The sequence below is a fragment of the Chionomys nivalis genome, chromosome 4 (genome assembly GCF_950005125.1).
Source record: "Chionomys nivalis chromosome 4, mChiNiv1.1, whole genome shotgun sequence".
Classification (NCBI taxonomy): Eukaryota; Metazoa; Chordata; class Mammalia; order Rodentia; family Cricetidae; genus Chionomys; species Chionomys nivalis.
Genome location: NC_080089.1, coordinates 117421415 through 117441632, shown reverse-complemented (window position 1 = coordinate 117441632; position 20218 = coordinate 117421415). Strand labels below are relative to the sequence as shown.

Here is a 20218-nt window from a genome sequence, read left to right as displayed (position 1 = left end):
TCTGACTGTAAGACCAAGACACTTCAAGATGTCGTTTAACTCCCTCGTTAACAGAGACCCTTGAGGAAGTGCAGTCATCTCGGAGGACAACGGAGTTTGTCAGGAGAACTATGGCCTGGGAAGGGACTCACAAGTGGCTCCTGTGTCAATAAGAACAACAAAGCCAATGCTGGGAATAATCTGCCCCAGATCAGCAATCAGTTGATTTTAGGATATGTTCCCTTGTGTTTTTATAGACACATCAGTAGGGTCTAAAGAACCAACAGAGATTATGGACTCAAAGACAGGCACCAAGCGCCAAACACGGGGGCGAGGCACCAGAGAGGGGCCTCATTCTATTGACTCCTTCTCCCAGTTCGAGGACCCAGTCCCCTGGGTGGAGAGGCCATGGCGGTGGCAGCAGAAGCTGGCTGAGAACATTGCAACCATAGATGGGAAGCAGAGAGAGATGAAGGCCGTTCTTCAGTTTGCTTACTACTTTCCGTTCAGTTCAGGGGCCCGGTCTGCCGGATGATGCCACTCACAGTTAGGGTGAATCTTCTCCCCTCAGTTAAATATTTTCAAACCCACCCTCACAGACATAGCCAGAGTTGCCTCTTCTAAACGGTGGTTCTAAATCTCATCAAACTGATAAGACCAGACATAACATGTGCCAAAGGAAAGATTCTTAATCTCTCGCCTTCATTTCTCGGTACGTTCAATATCTTTTCCTGGTACCTTCAAGTTACTGCTCATCCTGGAGGTAAATAAGCAGAAGCCAAGCAAAGGGAGAGCTGTGGCCTCACTAATTTCCCCTGGGCTCTAAGTTCTGCACATTTTTGTTATTGAATGTGAAAAAGATTTGCTGCGTCTTTCTTCTGCCTGGGGCTACAGCATCTGCCCCAGATCCCCAACCACTTTCTGAGCCCCCTGGACAGAGCCCCTCTTCCCAGCAGTATTGCCTCCATTCCACTCCTCTCTTACCCACCCCTCCCCCTCGCCACACTCTAGTCTCCCTACCCTCTTCATTATTGCCCCCCAACACTACCCTCAATCCCGCCTCAGACCCTCCCCTCCCCGCCACACACACATGGCAGGACCTTCCAGATTCTTCAGCCCTGCCTCAGCTCAGATCATCCTCTATACACAACTCCCCCAGCCCAAGCTTTCTTCTGTTCTGCTTCCTTCCCCTTCAGAATTATGCTCTATATTAATTGATTGCTGGCTTCATCTTGCCTACTAGGGTACCAGTCCCATAAGAGCAGAGATTTTTTTATCTGTTTTATTTAATTTCCATCCCTTATCATAGTCTGGTCTCACTAAATATTTGTATAATGGATTTGTCAGCAAAGAAGTTCTCAAGGTCCCATCTACTAAGGTTATGGATCGGCCTGAGAAGCAATTTTATCAGAAAAGTAAAACACACACAAGGACATGATCAAGTCCTCCCAACCAAGCCCAGGAAGGTGGAAGGCAGGCTACTCACACAGTTGATATCATGCATGAGGGACATGGAGAGGGCAACAGAGCATTCCAGAGTGCGCCCTCCCCTTCCACCCCAGAGTGCACACTCCCCTTCCACCCCAGAGTGCACACTCCCCTTCCACCCCAGAGTGCACACTCCCCTTCCACCCCAGAGTATACGCTCCCCTTCCACCCCAGAGTGCACCCTCCCCTTCCACTCCAGAGTGCTCCCTCCCCTTCCACTCCAGAGCGAACCCTCCCCTTTCCCTCCAGAGTGCACATTCCCCTTCCACCCCAGAGTACACCCTCCCCTTCCACTCCAGAGTGCTCCCTCCCCTTCCACTCCAGAGTGCTCCCTCCCCTTCCACTCCAGAGTGTGCCCTCCCCTTCCACTCCAGAGTGCTTCCTCCCCTTCCTTCCAGAATGTGCCCAACACAGCAAGCAAATGGATTGATATTTTTCTATTGATTTTCTAAAGCTCAAAGTATTGACACTATCATAGGAAGAAAAAGAATTTACTGGTGATTATTAGTGGGGTTACTCAGTGTTAAAGACGTGGAACTGTCCAATAGCTGCTGGCACGGGTCTGAAATCCTAGCTACTTGGGAGGCTGAGGCAGGAGGATTATGAGTTCAAGGCAACTTAGCAGTACTGTGTCTCAAAATAAAAAGTAAAGAGAAAGCCAGAGATGTAGGTAAGTGACAGAGCATTTGTCTAGCATGTGTGAGGCCCTGGATTCCACCCTCAGCAACACACACATACACACACACACACAGACATACACACACACAGACACATGGACACATACATACACACACATGGACACATACATACACAGACACATACACACACTCATACACACTGCAAACACAGTTACATACCCTCCCCCACTCACACACATGTACACATACAGACACATACACACACATGCATGCATGGACATGAGGGGTACATTTACTCATTCAATCCCTTTAAAGTGCTTTAAAGGCCCCAAGAGTTCTGGCATCTGTGAAATCTGACCAGCAGCATCTACTGATTATCTTTTCCAAGGAGAATTGAACGTCTCACGGTACCTTGTACGCTGGGGACACAGTGTGCACCCTGAAAAATGTGAACATTACATTTTGAAGCCCTGAATCTTGTCGACATCTTAGAATGTGTTGGTACTTTTGCTTTAGTGGCTTACCAGCCTGGTAAAGTCCCCACAAGTTTCAACACACCTTCGTTTGGACTTGCATACATCATTTTGCTTGCAAAGAATGAAGACGGACCCTTGGCCTCCTTTCTGGCACATGCCCCGGTGACCAGGCAAGGAATGGTAGGGCTTATGCAAGACCACGGTCATCAAAGTCTTCAGTGGGGAGTGAGAATCGGTAAACATTGTGCACACGTGAAAAATCTCCTAGAAACAAACTTAAATTACAATGATATCTATCAATAAAAGAGGTGCCTAGGGTTTTAGGGATGCTCATCTTTGGGTGTTTCCAGAACGTACTAACTCGGGGAGACCCATCCTGAATGTTGTGGTATCAGCACATGGATTGGGATTCCAGGCTGCATTAAAGGGGGAAAGGAGGAAGCTGGCAATACACTTTATTCCTCCTCAGCTTCTTGGTCCACCAAGATGAGGGCCCACAGCCTCCCTCTTATCACCACAGCCATCACAATCACCACATCCACCACCACCTACCTTGCTTTCTTCACTGTGACAGACCACCACCAAATACGCCCTTGCTGGCGGTATTTGCTTACAGCCATGAGCAATGCACTGTGGTGGTTGGAGTAGAAATGGCCGCACAGGCTCATGTATTTGAATGCTCAGTCCTCCAGGGAGTGGACTGTGGCCTTGTTGGAGGCAGTGTGTCACTTACCCCTACTTCTCAGGTTGCTGGTGTTTCTCTGTTGAGGCCATGTTGAGGTCTAGAGGTCTCTCCCTCTGTTATCCAAGCAACTAAAAATTTAAAATAATTTTGTACATGGAATTATATTTTTAATGAATCTTTTTAATTTTATTTTTGAATTTTTAACACAATCACTAAAAGACCCCTGAACTCAGGAAGATCATCCAATCACTGGAAAGAAAACAAAGATGGTTGTCAAATAAAATGCCTTCTGTAGAATTAAAACCAAGAGGGGAAAGAGAAAAAACCCAAACAACTCTTCAAGATATTTTGAAGGCAACTTGGTAACCATGGTTACCCCTAATTAGCGAACCAGTATCTTCTGCCTTCCAGATCTGAGCAGAGGAAACGTGAAAGGAAAAACAACTCCAAAAAAGTGAAAATGTTAAGTTCTGTTGAGCGCATAGAATCTCATGTTTAAAGCATAGAGGCGGGGTAGAGAGTTTGCTGCTCGCCAGCTGCCTCCCTTCACCCTCACTTTGTGTGCTACTCCCTGCCCCACAGGGAGCCGTCACCCCAATGTGGGGCGTCTAGAAAGTCACCTCGGAAGAGGTGACACCAGGAGTCGGGGTGTGGGAGGAGATGTGATGACCTCAGAACCCTGACTGGCAAAATCGGGCTGTGCCATAATCTGCTTCAGGCGTCAACTTGAGACACAATCCTAGAGTCACCTGGGAAGAGGGACCCTCGACGATCAGACTGGTCTGTGAGGCACTTTCTTGATTGATGTGGGAGGGCCCAGCCACTGTGGTTGGTGCTGATTTGTATAAAAAAAGGTAACAAAACAAGCCATGATCGAGTAACTGGTGTCTGCTTATGGCCTCTGCTTCAGCCCCTGCCTCCAGGCTCCTGCCTCAGTTTCCCTCAGTGATGGGCTGTAAAGGAAAACAGAGCCCTTCCTCCCCACGGTGCTTTGGTCGTGGTGTCTGCCGCCCCACAAGAAAGGAAACTAAGCAAGACAGAAGAAATCTGAAAGGCCCAAACTCCTGTTCCGTGCTGGACAGAAGGGAGAGGGCACACCTGACTGCCACACTGGTCACAGGACAGAAGGGAGAGGGCACACCTGACTGCCACACTGGTCACAGGACAGAAGGGAGAGGGCACACCTCACTGCCACACTGGTCACGAGCACCCAGCAGGAACTTAATTACCTGGTTGGGACTTAGGCAAAGAGGAATCCTGCAAGAGAAACTGTCAGGCTCTAATCTAATTTTCTAAGAGATGGAGAATACACACATGCATACACACACAAGCATGCACGCACACACACGCAAGCACGTGTGCACACACAAGCACACACATGCATGCACACACATAAGCACACATGCACACACATGCATGGATACACACATGCGTGCACACACAAGCGAACATGCACACTATGTCCACACATGAGCTAACACGCACACCTGCCCCTGGAGTCTTCCTGTACTCAGACCCCAGACCATCTTTCACTTGAACAAGCCTGCAGCTGAGTCCAGGAAGGCGAAGACTTCTGAGTCTCTGGGGCTTTCTCTGTTTCCAGGAAGAAAGGTTGCATTTACAGTGATTGAAAGAACAAGCTGGCTTTCTAGTCCTCTCTGGCCACAGCAGACAGACAGCGTGGTTATTGTCTGACTCCATCTGGGAAACAAACATGGATGTGGAAGCTGGGTGACCTGATCTTTGACCTGCTGAAGCTGTTGCCTATTTTTTCCATGTATTTATTAAAATGGTATTTACTGGTCTGGGTGCATGGCTCCGTGGGTACAGTGCCTGCGGCATTAGCACAAGGACCAGAGTGCAAGTCCGCAGTACCTGTACAAAAGCGGAGTGAGGTGGCCTGAATTTGTGACCACGTGCTCAAAGGATGGGGACAGGCAGATCCCATAGCTCTCTGGTCAGTCGGTGCAGAGAACTGGGGGGTTAGGGTCAGTAAAGAGACCAGGCACCAAGGTGCAAGGTGGAGACTGAAGGTAATGACATCTGAGACATCTGAGATTGACCTCTGGCCTCCACAGGCATGTGCTCATGCTCCAACATGTAACACATGTGTATATTACATGCACAATAACAAAAACCGCAGCTGTTTCCTGGGATGCCTGTGGTCCAGGCACACTCTAGGATGCTGAAGCAAGCCAGAGCCTCTGTGTCTGAGCAGGTCTTGAGCCGACAGTTCTGAATTCCCTGCTTCCCTGTGCATCTGTGTCACGCTAGGAAGGACACATGGCTTGGGTCTTTTTGAAACGAAAACTACTCTACCCACAACAAGGAAAGAGGTCAGGTCACCTGAGGTGGTATGTGGTGGGTGATTGTGACCTGGGTGGCAGAGAAATTAAATCATAACCCACAACAAGGCTCTGATTTCAAAGGAAGGACTATAGAGAATTGTGGGTTCTTACTGGGGATCGAACCTAGGACCTCGTGCATGCTAGGTGAACTTACTAGCACTGAGAGACTCCCCAAGCTAGAGAACATGGGTGTTGTAAGACTGACAAGGAAAAGGGAACATTGGGATAGCACAGGGCAAATAATGGCAGGAATCAGAACCCTACTTCAGTGGGACTCGGGGAGCAAAGAGGAGTTGATAAAACTGAGATGGGTGATGATGCCGGTGTCATGGGTGATGGAGGTGTCATGGGTGATGGAGATGTCATGGGTGATGGAGGTGTCATGGGTGATGCAGATGTCATGGGTGATGGAGATGTCATGGGTGATGGAGATGTCATGGGTGATGGAGGTGTCATGGGTGATGGAGATGTCATGGGTGATGGAGATGTTATGGGTGATGATGCAGGTGTCATGGGTGATGGAGGTGTCATGGGTGATGCAGATGTCATGGGTGATGGAGATGTCATGGGTGATGGAGATGTCATGGGTGACGGAGGTGTCATGGGTGATGCAGATGTCATGGGTGATGGAGGTGTCATGGGTGATGGAGATGTCATGGGTGATGGAGATGTCATGGGTGATGATGCAGGTGTCATGGGTGATGGAAATGTCATGGGTGATGGAGATGTCTTGAGAAGGGGCAGCCTAGAACTCCAAGGCGAATGCACCGCCTGGTTGTGGTGGCTGTTGTGTGTCACTACTCCTGGAGAGACATGAACAATTTTCCACTCATCTCGGATAGGAGATAGGGAACCAACAACAGATGGAATAGCACCACAGTCCAACTTGGAGAACCAATGAGTTTTATTGTGGTCAGTTGCAGAAGCATAAATGACTCAATGGCAGTTGCATTACCAAAGCTCACCCCAACATGGGGGTGACAGCTCCCGAAAGCTGGGAGCCTGGAGCACCCTGCACAGCCCGCAGGCAGCTCAGCAGGTTGGCAAGTGTCCTCTCCAGGTGGCTCAGTTGGCCTGAGCCTCTTCTAGCCAACTAATCTTGTCAGAGAGTGACTTTCAGCACTCTCTGGAATTGTAGAAATTTGATCTGATAAGCCAATGGTATCGAAGATTGGGGAGACTTGACCCAATGGGCGTGGTCTGAGAAGAGGTGTACACTCTCTTGGGAGGTGGAAGAACTGGGAGCAAGCACTCGTGGCTTGGTTGAGGTCCCCCGCCCCCCTTTTTTGGGGAGCGAGGAGGTGAGGTCCACCACCCCCTATTTTTGGGAATGAGGAGGCTGGAATGGGAACAGATGTGGTGTAGCAGTTGGGCCTGTGGCAGCGTTGCAGCCTTGGTCTTTATTGTGAGCGTACTTTATTGATTGGCACCTATTAATAAACCTGGCTTGATCACAGAGTTCCCCCTCTTCAGTCTTTCCTACTTACATACTGGGGAGGGTGGGGGTCTAGTGAATCTGTTCAGCTTCAGGGACTTCCTGAAGCTATTGGGAACTTCCTGTTTTCACCCCCCATCATTTTACCTCCATATAAACATCCCGCGCTGAAGCTGAAATACCTGTTGCTTCCCTTCCCGTCCTCCTGTTAAGCTTCTCTCCCAGGTGGGAGATTTAATCTGAGGGAACTGCAATGCAACAGTGACACCCTGTGGTGAGAGCCAGGGGAAAACCACACCCCAGCAGGGTCTAGAGCGCTAGTGAGCCAGTGCCTGAGGCAAGAGACCACCTGGCTTCAATGATGCCCAGCTGAGGTAGAGGCCATAGACTGAGCGCCTACAGCCAGCTTGATTTTCTCCACTCTTAATCAGTTCAGGGCCCCTGCTTAGGGAATGGAATGGTGGTGCCCACAGTGGGTGGATCATTCCATATAGATTAACTTAATTAAGACACCACCTCTTCACATAAAACACACATACACACACACATGCACGCAGGCACGCATGCAGGCATGCACACAGGCATGCACAAAAGCATGTACATAGGCCAACCAAACTAGACATCCCTCAATGAGATTGTCCTCCCAGGTGATTCCAGGTGTTGTCAAGTTGACAATTAAAGCCTGGCTTTAGGTTGGCTCATGTCCAAGGTGGGGTGATGTCTTAATAACACATAGCATTTTTGTAACTATTTTAAGGTGCTTTCTGGATGATCCAGGTGTAGCAGGAGGGTGCGTGACATGTTTCCTCCTGACTGAATGCCGCTACGCTATTTTCTGCTGTTGTGCTTCTCCTGAGCTCACTTGGAGAATTTACCCTGGCCTGGTGATGCCCCAAGCAGGAAACTCACTTAGCTGTACTCATGAGCATATCTGCTGCCCCCTCCCACCTGCACTAAAAGTCATCTGGATCCCCAAAGCAGCCTGAGGCTGAGAGAGCTCAGAAAACCTTGCAAGAGCATGAGGGAGAAATCCCACTGATGAGGGGCCAGTCCTCTCGCTGGGCGCTTTCCCCAGCCTTGAACCCAGGCAGAACAGGCACCTGCCTTTAATTGCTTTTCAGTGAAAAGCAATCTTGCTCTTGGTCTCCAGAGACAGTGCCCGCAGTCGTCTTTTATCTCCGAGCGCCCTCTACCGGCAAGGGAGACAAACTCCTCTTAGGCTATGATGGCCCCCAAGAGCTCAGAAATCGTCCCGCCCTTTAATTTAAATTAATCCCTCTTATACGCTTCCCGGAATTCGTATTGATGCGTCTCTCTGCCGGCCTTCCCCCAGATGGTTCCAGGTTCTGAGTGCGGTACCACCGGAGCTGTGGGAAGGCCTGTGACTATTTTCTTTGATCTCATACTCAAGGCCTGCAATACACCTGCCTTCCCGCTCCCAGGCAGTACATGGTACTGAGTCCTCATGTCTCCGTGAGACTGGACATGTTTTTGTTGAGATTCATCTGCTGTCATCTCTCCTTCCCCACTGCTCAGTGGAGTCCAGTGTGGGGCTTACCCGCCTCTGTAAAACCAGACCATCTGTCCATAGATCCTAAGATTCATCCCAGGCTATTCCCATAACTGGACCTCAGACTGCTGGAGAGATGAGGTGTATCGGTCCCCAACAAATAATATGTATCGGGACCTCTCTTGCCCCTTCCTTTCCTTGTCTGCTACACAAACCTCTGCTCAGTTCCTGTCGTCGTGATTGGCTAGTGATCCTAGGAGGGAACTGGACGGGGTAAGCATGGACTGGCAGAGAAATGGGGAAGAAGTGACGCAGCGAGCTTCCCCCTCCAGGTCTGGTTGCACAGCAAACTGTGTGCTTAGTCTTTTCTTTCCTTGTAGCTAAAAAACAAGAACTTGACGTCTTTGTTTCCTCTTTGGGGTCATTTGTCCTCAGGCGGAACAATCTCGGCTGGGGGTGGAACATGAATTTGGGACGTGTAGGGAGATGGGAGTGGGAGAAGTTATGGAGTTGCCAGTGAATGGTTAAAATATATTGTATGCAATTCTCAGAGGATTGAGAATTACTTTTTTTTTTTTCAATACAGACCTATGGACCCAACTCCAAGAGTCCCTGTGCTATCCAAAAAGCACACTGACTTACCATGAGTGTTTCTTTTCCCTTCAGGCTGCAGGTGACAGGGGATTCCTGTCCCACAGTTGGGGGCTCTGATAATGAACCCCTCTTCTTCCATCAGTATGTGGCTCAGTGTTTAACGCCAGGGGAGAGAGGAGCCCAGGGCAGCACCCATGTGGCACCAGGGCCCCTGCCCTCCCCCCATGGTTAGTCTCTGTGTGGTTTAAATGTGAGCTGTCCCCAGTCGGTCTGTGTGCTTGAACTCTTGGTCTCCAGCTTGTGACTCTCTGTGGGAAGGTTGTGAAGGAGCCTTTAGCAGGCAATGCCTTGCTGGAGAAAGTATGTCACTGGGGACTGGCCTTGTGGCTTGCTAGCTCAGTCTCCTTGTCTGCCAGCACAGTGTGACCAAATGTCCTCAACGGTCCTGCCACTGTCCTTCCCTTCTGTGATAGACAGACTGTATTCTCCTGAGGTGCAAACTACAATAAGCTCACCCCACCTTAAACTGCTTCCTGTCACTACTCAAACACACCCTGCCCCTCACCAGCTGCTCCCTCTGCTCAAATAAACGTTCCTGCCTGCCTCGGATCTCACATGTGAAAGCCTCTCCCTTCCTGGAGAGGCTTCTGAGTACTGCTAATCCAAAGCAGGCCTCTCATCAGCCCCACATCAGCTGGGCCCCTCCTGTTCTGTGGGTGCGACTACCTTCTTCATGCCGCTAACTCCAATAGAAGAGGGACGTTTCTCAGCAGCGCCCAACATGTTGCCTGTCTAGTTAGGGTTTCTATTGCTGCAATGAAACACCGTGACCACACAGTAAGCAGGGGAAACAGTTTATGTGGCTTACACTTCCATATCACTGTTCATCACTGAAGGGAGTCAGGACAGGAACTCAAAGAGGGCAGGATCCTGGGGAGTCAGGACAGGAACTCCAACAGGGCAGGATCCTGGGGGCAGGATCCGATACATCAGCTGTGGAGGGCACTGCTTCCTGGCTTGCTCCTCTTGGCTTGCTCAGTCTGCTTTCTTATAGAACCCAGGACCACCAGCCCAGGGATGGCACCACCTACCATAAGCTGAGCCTCCCCCATCAATCACTGATTAAGAAAATGCCCTCCAGGTCTCCCTGCAGACCCATCTAATGGAGCCATTTTCTCAATTAAGATTCTCTCCTTTCAGATAATTGTAGCTTGTGTCAAGTTGACATAAAAATGTCCAGCTCATTGCCCAGCCCTGGTAAGTGCTCTAAACCAACCCGAGTGTCTACTGTCCCGCCTCACAGATTCAGAAGGTAAAAATCCCCAGACAGTTCAGTGACTTTCCCCAGGGTCGTCTCTACCAAATGGTAAGAACTGACATTCATGATGCCAAACCTTCAGAGTCCCTGACTAGCACTCATGATGCCACACCTCAAATGTTCTCCAGTGCCTGACACTCGTGACGCCCCAGTGTTTACCTCCCTAGTTTATCCTTCCTCCTCATACTTCCTCCATCTCTATCGGTTCTTGTCTTTTGGCAGAACTCCGTGCAAGGAGACTTGACACTACCTGGTGATTCTCTTCGTGGTGTGCACACCAGCGTGGAAATCACCTGCAGGGAAGGTTTCTCTTCGTTCTATGCTTTACTGGTAAAAGACGAGAATCTAAAGTCTGACTGACTGTGGGGGGCTGGCTTGCGGAAGGATGTGTGTGTCACAAGGTGCACACAATGGAGCAGCAGGCAGTCCTGAAGCGCACCAGGGTCTGGCTGGGAAATTATGGGAAAAGGATGGGAGGGAGGGGGTGTGTGAAGTACATGCCTTTCATTTGCTGTCCCCAAGGAGCCAAACACCGCCAACTCTTCAAGAGGCTAATCTCAGTGAAAAGCTACGAACCAAGGCGGAGAGCGTTCACTGCTCCTGCAGAGACCCTGAGTTTGGTTCCTAGCACCCGTGTCAAGGGGCTCACAACCACCCATGACTCCAGCTCAGGGGATCCACTACCCTTCTGGCCTCTAAGGGCAACCACATTCAGGCACGCATCTCCACATACAGACACACTAAGTGAAAGACAAGTCTCCAGACTTTGAGCTTGTTTTATTGATATTCATTAGCGAATAAAATTTTGTTGTTGATCTTGATGCATTACAACACACTGTTTGGTAGTGGTTGTTTAATGTTGATCTCCGGTTTATTAACTACACTAAACATCATAACCTCTAATGGGCCGGTTTTCACACTGGTGTTGCCAGTGCCGATGGGTGGTTCCTCTGCATACGTGACGTGGTTCGTCCAAAGGCGTGGTTGTCTTCCTCCTTTGCTCGTCTGCCTGCTTTACAATACATTCAAATGAAAAGGTCAAGGTCAGCTACTCGGAGTGACCGCACACCACAGCAGCCAGGGGAGCGGAGAGTGTGATGATCGGCACTCCCGTGTTTGAAATAGTGGGACTGAAGCTTGCTGCTTGGGGACCTTCTCAAAGCATCCTCGGTGGATATAAGGTGACCCTCACTCCATCCAAGAACACACCTTTTGCTGGGGGAAGGGTCCATGTGACAAGTGCTTGTCACAGGCGATCATGTGACACACAGACATACAGTCATACTCAGATAAAAGTAAATAAATATGATGCCTGGGGGGGGATCTCTCTCTCTCACACACACACACACACTCTCTCTCTCTGGCTGGAGCTGGAAGGGGGAGGCATCTGATTAAAATATAGCATATAGCACACACAGATAATAAATAATCGTCCATAACCGAGTGGGCGACAGCAACAGGCCTAGGCCGCTCGATTCCTCTGCTTCTTCCATTCATAAGCACCTCTGATTTTTTTCCTATGGGCAGAAAAGGGATGAGGAGACAAAGGACTTGGGGTCTGGGGAAGAAACTTATTCGTGTTTTCAAACAAGAGGATTAAAAAAAAAATGTGGTGTATGCCTTTAATCCCGGACTCGGGAGGCAGATGTAGGATCTCTGAATTCAAGGCAGCCTGGTCTACAGAGTGAGTTCAGGACAGCCAAGGCTACACAGAGAAACCCTGTCTCAAAAAACCAAAACCAAACAAACAAAAAGAAACCACTGAGTGACTGCAGAGCTCAAACACACTGCCTGAGCTCTCTTCAGAGTGGAGAGGGGCCAGCAGTCATCAAACCTGACCAACCTTGACCCAAGATGTGGTGTTTCCTCCACTGTGTACAGATTTAACAGTCTTGTCCCCTGTCCCTTTGTCCCTACTGTTTACAGTGATAACTGGTCATACATCAACCTGGCTGCGACACTGGGTCCCAGAAATGAGCTATGTTATTAGCAAGTTAGTGTGTGTGCCATTTGCATTTTGGCGTCATAGAACCACCAAGAGAAACTGTCAGTACTGAGACTTCCCTGCTAATAAAATTTTTAAAAATGGAAAAAAATCAGTCACATAGAACATAGACGGGCTGCCCAATGGCGTGTCGGAGTGTCAATACATTCTTGTCCGGTCAGGTTCTGAGCCGGACAGCTGGAACGGACTTTCCATCAGAGCAGAATAGTGCAGATCTTGAAGAAGTTGGACCACCTACAAACAGAAGAGCAACTCTCTGATGGCACAGGTGGGCAAGGAGGCCAGTGACACCCAGGATGTGGATGCATTGTGACCTGTGCCACGTGGCGGCTATGGGGTGCAACCCGACAGTCTTATGCAGAATTCACCAGATTCCTATCCATGGGATAAGAACACACTTGGGAATCTCAGTGCTTCTTAAGAGTAAAGAAGAAAGGACGCCACCTTCCCCTGGGTAAGCTCGGGTGACATCATGAGTGTATAACCTTGTAGGGCTATCGCTTCCTGCAGATTGGAAGAGAGCAGATGCAAGGTCCCCAAGGCCCGTGTACACACAGTATGGAGTTCTACTCTCCACCCCCCCACGAGGCACAAGGTTGATTTGTCTAGCTCAGGAGAAGTAGACCTCAGAGGAGAAAGGGTGCCAGTGCTCCGTGGGAGACAGGAGGCGGGGAGCAGAGAGAGGACACCACAGGTCTCCTGGAGGGCAGCAGTCCCTGGCCTCACCGCAAGCTGGTCTGTTTTGGGAGCTTAGCGCCCATCAAGATGCCCGAGGTGAGGATCACGGGGGCTCTCATCTGCACACTGGACCCAACCATGGTGGGGAAGCTGCGATTCCGCCGGATGCCACTGGGGCACCCCAGAGGCAGGCCCTCGGGGACCAGGCCCCCAGGAACAAGAGCCTGGGCTGGCCCTGCGGCTCCACAGAGGAGAGGTGCCTGATCCTCAGTCAAGGTGGGGATATGTGCACGTCCTGAGTTCACCACTCTGGCCACCCCGAACCTCCTGACTTTGTCCACAAGGTTAAGGTTGGAGACAGACACGTCCGTCTGGCTCTCGCTGCTCCTCACAGGTCTCTTCGCCCGCACGTCCCTCAGGATGGAGCTGGCCGGCTTGGAAGCCAGGAAGTTGTAGGGAGGGCTCGTGCACTTGAACTCGAAGGAGGGCGGGGAGGCCACGGGTGTCTGCATGGGGGAGTTTGGCGGGGTGGATGGGATCACAGCCATCCTAGGGGTATAGGAGTAGAGGAGGGAGCCCCTGCCCGCTCTGTCCCAACTCTGGGGGTCGTACACAGCTGCGGAGATGCCTCGTTCCTTCAGTAACCACACCAGTCCCAGGGACGTGCTCATGGTGGTCGTGGACTCGCGGATGTTTGTGAAGGACTCGGCCAGGCTCAGTCTCCGGGGGGTGCATGGTGTGGCAACTGGTGTGGATTTCAAGTGGCCAGCGCTGCTACAAGCCGGAGCTGGGGCTGAGTTAAGGCTGAAAGAGAAAGGGGCTCGTCATTCATCACAGGCATCTGTAGAAGGATGTGACCCTGCCTCCTGCAGTGTGTGCAGGACTCTGGGGTAGGAGAAGGCACCCCTGTGCCCTCAGGCGCTCTGTCTGCATCTGCTCCTCATTTCTTATGGAAGGGGTCAGCCTTACACAAGACTGTGCTTCAAGTTCACAGGAAGCTGCCCCCTTTGCTTATCCCTGGAAGGTGCACAGTGCTGTCTCTGTAGATAAAGACACGGCTCCAAGGCTAGCTGTGGGCTTACTCAGTGTCTCGCTGGGCTAGTAAGTAGACCGTCCTGGATTTGATTCCGTGGGTAAAGTGGCCCCACTCTGTCAGGACTGGCAGCAGACCCTTCAAAAACTAAAGCACCCCAAACAGTTCTTTCCGCGAGCCTTGATCTTCCTGAGATGCAAATCAGAGCTGCGAGTGTGCGTTCGCTGCTGGACAGGAGAAACGACCACAGCACAACACAGCTCGTCCTCCACCCCTTGCTGCTCTAGCCCCATTTCCTGTTGCCCAAACCCCTGGGGATATAGCAGCGTGGCAAGGGCAGAAGACAAAGCCACACCTCACATGTCAATCTGTCCAGGCTCTGTAATGACACCTGAATGACCGCAACAGGAAGCTATGCTCCTTCACCACAGCCTGTGGATTGGAGACTTTGAGGTCACAGCATCTGCCATCCAGCTGGGAGAGCCACCAGGACGCAGGCGAGCAGGAGAGCAGTGCACTGCTCACACGGCTGGCTTTCAGGGAGCTCTGCCCGGCTTCTGAGGGCAGGGGGCAGAGGACAACCTGCTGCCACTGCCTCGTGCCACCCATGTCGGTGGCTGCCTGCTCTCGGCTTCAGCTGGAGTGGCCAGCTTCACGAGCAACTGAGGAGTCCCTAGGACTTAGACACAGCGACCTCTCCCCAGGAGGCCCCACCTGTGGGTGGACTCCCCTACGGTTGACAGGCACAGGGTTGGAGTCACGGAACAGGGTCATCTCACACTAGCTCACAAGGGGACTCTGGGAAGTGGGGGGCACTTGGAGAGACCGCAGCAGCTCCTGGGGCTGAAGAGGTGGGTTTTGCAGAAGGCACAGGGAAGGTTTTTGCAAATGCTGATTGCTGCTAGAAGGTGAGAATGTTCTAGCTAGAAGGCTTATTGGCACAGCCATCCCCAGAAAGGGTTTAGGGTTTTTACTCCACTGCACTTCTCCCTGACTCAGGCAATCAGCCCCCTCTTACTCTGCACTTCCGAGGCTTTTCCGGTCCCCAGGGTGACCACATGGGACTTCTGGGGGCAGTCTGAGGCCTATAGCTTCAGCCAGAAATACACATCTAGTCCCTTAGCTGCACTGAAGACATCCTATGACTTTAAAAATAACCTCTCCTAAACAAAGTCAGGCCTGGAAACCAGCATCTCCCGGAGCAGCAAGGGAGACAGAAATAAAGCAGAAATCCAGGGATCCCTTGGGTGAGACCTTTGGTTAGGCCTTCGTTAGCGCCAACACTCAGCTGGGTTAGAAGTGATGATGGCCAAGGCCATGTTAACCCGGCACAACCACAGAAACACATCGAAGCCTTTGTCCCCAGGTTAGTGGCAGCCACACTTGCACACACAGCCCCTTTGGCGTGGCCCTGCAGGAGCAGGCTCCATTGGCCGTGTGCTCACCCCCTGCCTTGCCCGTGGGCTCAGACTCTCTGCCCTACATCTCCTCTCAGTTCAACGGGGCAAATGGCTGCTTCGTCGTCATCCTCACCAGACCTGCGGAGAATTATCATAGTTTAAGGTGCTCCTCGGGGTGCTTGCTCTCTTTGATCTGGCCCATCTCGCCTCCCTCCCTGCCACTGTCCATTAACTCTGTGCTCTTGTCAGACTGTGTCACACAGAAAGGGGGGTCACTCTCCTGTGCTGTGGAGACCATTCTCCCGTAAGGCAGGGAGGGAACCATGAGGCTGAAACCAAGTCCGGCTGACCAACATCTCTCCAGATGGTGTGCCGGGGAAACAAGCCAGAGCAGGCATGTGACTCTACCATAGAGGATTTTCACGTTGGCCATTAGAGTTTGGCTGCGGTGAGTGCTTCCTGGAGTCTGTTCCAGAGCGGGTGAGGGCTTCCACAGAACTCAGCAACTCTACCGTGAAAGAACTCCACGCTCCATGGGCAAGCTTTGGGACAACAAGCACGCTGGCTCATCCCCAGGACCTGCGGGAATGTTGGCTTCTGCCAGGAAGGCCCTAAGAATCCACAATGAGGACGGTGACAGTGGCTTTCCCAGGTCCCCTACTCTGGATCTGAACAAACAAGGTTCAGAAAGAAAGATGGGACCCAGAATGGGCAGCTGCAAGCGCTTATGCCTGCTGGACTTGGCTCTGTCTGGGTATGATTTTGTGGGTACAGGAGTACTTAAAGAGGCCAGAGGTCAACCTCAGGTACTGTCCCTCAGGCACCCTCTGCCTTGTGTGTGAGGCAGGGTTCGTCTCTCTGGCCAGGACCTCATCAAGCACCCAGGGATCCACCCACCTCTGATCACAAGCACGTAGGTGATGGGGATCAAACTCAGGTCCCTATGTTCTAACTGACTATTTTTCCTTCACAGGGTCTTAGTATACACCTCTGTCTGAGCTGGAACTCACTACGTAGACCAGACTGGCCTTAGACTCACAAGAGGTCCACCTTCCTCTGTCTCCTGAAGACTGGGATTAAAGGCGTGTGCCACCACACCTGGCTTGGAGTTGGCCTCATCATCACCCCTTGTGACAAAGGCCATTCCCCAACAGACCCCACTCCCACCCGCCCCAGAGCTATGACCCCTTACCTTGGCGTGACCCGTGTGAGCTCGTCTGAGGGGTGCAGGATGCGGCAGGTGGTGAAGGTGAACGTGGAGTTGGTCTGGGACATGCACTTCCCAGGATAGTGCGCTGGATTGGGAGAGGAAAGAAGAAGAATAAACACATTCCTTGTATCCAAACCAACCATGACGAAAGTTAAAATCCAGCATGGCCCTCCACAGGCGGGAGAGGCAATGAGCTACCTTGTGAACTGGATCTGGGCGAGGAAGTCGAGACACCAATGTTCTGGACTGAAGGTGGTCCCTCAAAAATAACCAGTTTTTGAACACTGGTCTGCAGAGCATCGAATGCCAGCTTCCGGCCCAATCCAGACACGGTTCCCATCAGAGCTCTTGGGCAGTGGTGGGTCCAGCTCCCAGGGGTCGGGGAGGGCCAACGGGCCTTCATGACACATCTAGTTTTCCACCTCAGGGCTCAGTTCTGCCTTCTTCCAGCACTGTGTGCTGTGCATGTCTTTTCATTGGCAGGTAGGTGCCCAGCGCTCTGCCCAGAGGGAGGGTGGAGGGGGCAAGGAGAGGTGCTGGGTACCAGGAAGTAGGGTAAGGTTCACGAAGCTCCCTTTTCTGCTCACACAAAAAAGGGCTCAGGGAAGCTGGCCCCACTACTGTCCACCTGCGATGGTCATGGTAGGAGGTGGCCTTAGCAGCCCCAACAACAACAACGACAGGGACTTCCAGAACCCACTCTGGTCTGCACACCCATCCCTGCCCCCTACTCTGGCAGCTTCTTTTCCACAGTCTCTAGGATTCCCATCTGAGACAAGGTGTTCGCCTCTGGCTTCTCTAAGCGTTGTTGTTAGGGCAGCTGACGGCCAAGGTCGGAGGAAAGCAAATCACGGATGTGTAAGGATCATGGGTGTGTAAGGATCATGGGTGTGTAAGGATCATGCACCAGAAGCCAGCGAAGAAACAGGGGGGCGTCTACCAAAGACATCATGATTGTCAAGGTCATCCTAACTCATAACTTGAACATCAGGGGGGAAGAAAAAAAAACAAGTAAGTGGGGGGGTGTGCATCAAACACATGCATGATGGCGTCATGAGATGAGCGCCCGCCCCACTGCCCAGCCAGCCCTGCAGCAGCTCAACCCCCAGAGGCCTCCTGGGAAGACTCTAGACTTCAGAGACCAAGAAACTCAAAGGCTGAGAAACTACTAGAATCTTCTTGTGGCAAGTTTTCTCTTGGATTTGAAAAGGAAAAAAAATCTGGCTGCGTCTTAAAAGAAAATCAGAAACCAAAACCAAATAAAGCAAACAAAATAATAATAATAATAATAATAATAATAATAATAATAATAATAATAATAATATAGGAGAGAATGGTTGGAGACACAGAGCGAAGGCAAGGGGACAAATCCAGAGAACAAAAATCCAGACGATGGTTAGAGAAGGCAAATATTGACAGCGTGACCCAGCTCTGCGTCCACAAGGGCCCAGTGACACCGGGGTGGTAGCCAGCACCAGGACCTCAGGCAGAGCTTTAGTGGGAGGCACAGAAGCAAACACAGCAAATGAGATATGAAAATGGCCTTCGTGGGGACCAGAGAGATGGCTCAGCGGTTAAGAGCACTGGTTGCTCTACCAGAGGCCCTGGGTTCAACTCCCAGACCCACATGGCAGCTCACAGCTGTCTGTAGCTCTGATCCCAGGGTACCTGACACTGTCATGCTGGCAAAACACCAACGCACATAAATTTTTTTAAAAAAATTAAGAAAAGAAAAAGAAAAAAAGAAATGGTGTTTGTGAAACAATGGCTTTAGCACTGGACGTGCACAGCGGTTCTGGGCTCAGGCAACAGAGAACATGCTACAGAGCGCCAACAAAAATGGACCAAGCTATGGAGAGCAGGCAACCGAACAATCACAAGTCTTGGACAGAGACAAAGTCCAGGAATAAAAACAACAGGAGGCCTGAGAGGAGGGAAGACAGAGACGGAAAGGAGCACACAGATTGTTAAGACACAGTGACAGAAGGTGGCAAGGTGGGATCACACGTGGTCAGAATGTGCACCTGCCCCTCCCCACCGCTAGGGGTGCAGTCTCGGAGAAGAATGTTTCAGAGATGGAGCTGAGCCATCGGGAGTAAAGCCCATCACATCCACGTGGGTTTGGGAGGTAAGAGAAGGCTGCTAAAAATTCATGTCCCCACTCCCCAGGATCAACAGACAGCGCTGGAGGCCAGGAAAACTGATTATCTCAAGAGCCAAGTCAGAGGTTTGTCCCCTCCACAATACCACTGGGATGACCAGGTGCTCAGGCTCTCGGTGTCACCGTGGACTGCCGGGACGCAGCTGCGCCTCCCTTCCTTGGGGTACAACATAGAGACAGTGAGTTTCCCCACGTAGGGTTTTCCGGAGCCCTCCTGTTTGTCCCAGATGAGCAAAACATTGAGCCCTGATCCTTGGCTCTAGGAAGAGAACAAACTAGACATGGAAACAGGCTCATCAGAGTCAGTGCTTGAGCTGAAAACTGGAGCCGCCAAGACCACACTGCACACCAAAGCCCAACTCAACCGCAAGTTCAAAGTCAATTTACCTCACGGGCTCCCTTTTGAGGGTACAAAGGGTGGGCTGTCTTGGGGTGACTATTCCAACTTCCCAGTGAAGTCCTTATTCATGTCTCGGCCTGACTGGAGGGCTTCGAGCGCCATGGGGGACGGACAGATGAGCACAGCCTGAGTGGCGGTGGCGGGTTGCGGGCGGGCGTTGTTCGAGGTTACTTCCTAGCAGCTAAGCAAGCTAGGCCCTTCCAGCGGAGGATTCCTGTGCTAATTTGGGCTTTGTGCTCACTATGATGATAGCCCACTCTGGTTACCTGACCGCATCTTATACAGAAATGGATTTTCCTTCCATTCAACAATCCTAATCCTTACGCTTAGGTTGTCTCTCGCTATAGGTTTTGATGCTGATACAAGAACTGGTAAGTGCCATGCTTTGTGCAAGCCCATGGGAGGCCTGTCCCTTTCTGAATGGGGATGGAGGAGGAGCAGGTGGGGAGGGGGACAGGAGGAGAGGACGGAGGGTAAACTGGTTGGTATGTAAGATAAATGAAAAAAATGTTATTTAAATAAATAAGTAAACTGGTAAGGTTTAAAATCGACTTGGTTGTCAGAGACCCACAGGTGACAGATGACGGGTACGCCACAGGCAAACACCCCCATGGCCAGCTGTATTAGAGGGCAGGGTAAATTGAGGCTAGCCCGCTCTGCTCCTGCTTGCTCATGTGACCTGTATGCTTCTGCTTGGAGAGGAGGCACTTGGGATAGGCCATCCTGATACAGCCCTGCATCTGCACAGGGTTGGGTGGTTGGGGCAGGGGAGATGCTACATAAACCAGGGTGGCTGTTGCCCTGCAGAGTGCTGAAGCCGCCCAGGGATGTTGTCACCCACAGCTCAAAGTACTGAGAAC

The 20218-nt window shown here is 51.2% G+C and overlaps 1 protein-coding gene across 11 annotated transcripts in view; it reads right to left on the bottom strand.

Annotated features, from left to right (window-relative positions):
- Positions 1-11236: 11236 nt before the first annotated feature.
- The window catches only part of Trak1 (trafficking kinesin protein 1), a 103655-nt gene continuing 94673 nt past the window's right edge, over positions 11237-20218 (bottom strand). For 10 of the 11 annotated variants that reach the window (XM_057767720.1, XM_057767710.1, XM_057767712.1 and 7 more), the window contains 2 exons: positions 16780-16882; positions 11237-13958 (listed from right to left, as the gene is read on the bottom strand). In XM_057767720.1, the coding sequence (XP_057623703.1) occupies positions 13199-13958; positions 16780-16882 (863 nt within the window). In that variant the 3' untranslated portion in view covers positions 11237-13198. Of the gene's footprint in view, positions 13959-15022; positions 15726-16779; positions 16883-20218 lie in introns of those variants that run through there. The other variant, XM_057767722.1, reaches the window with a different exon arrangement.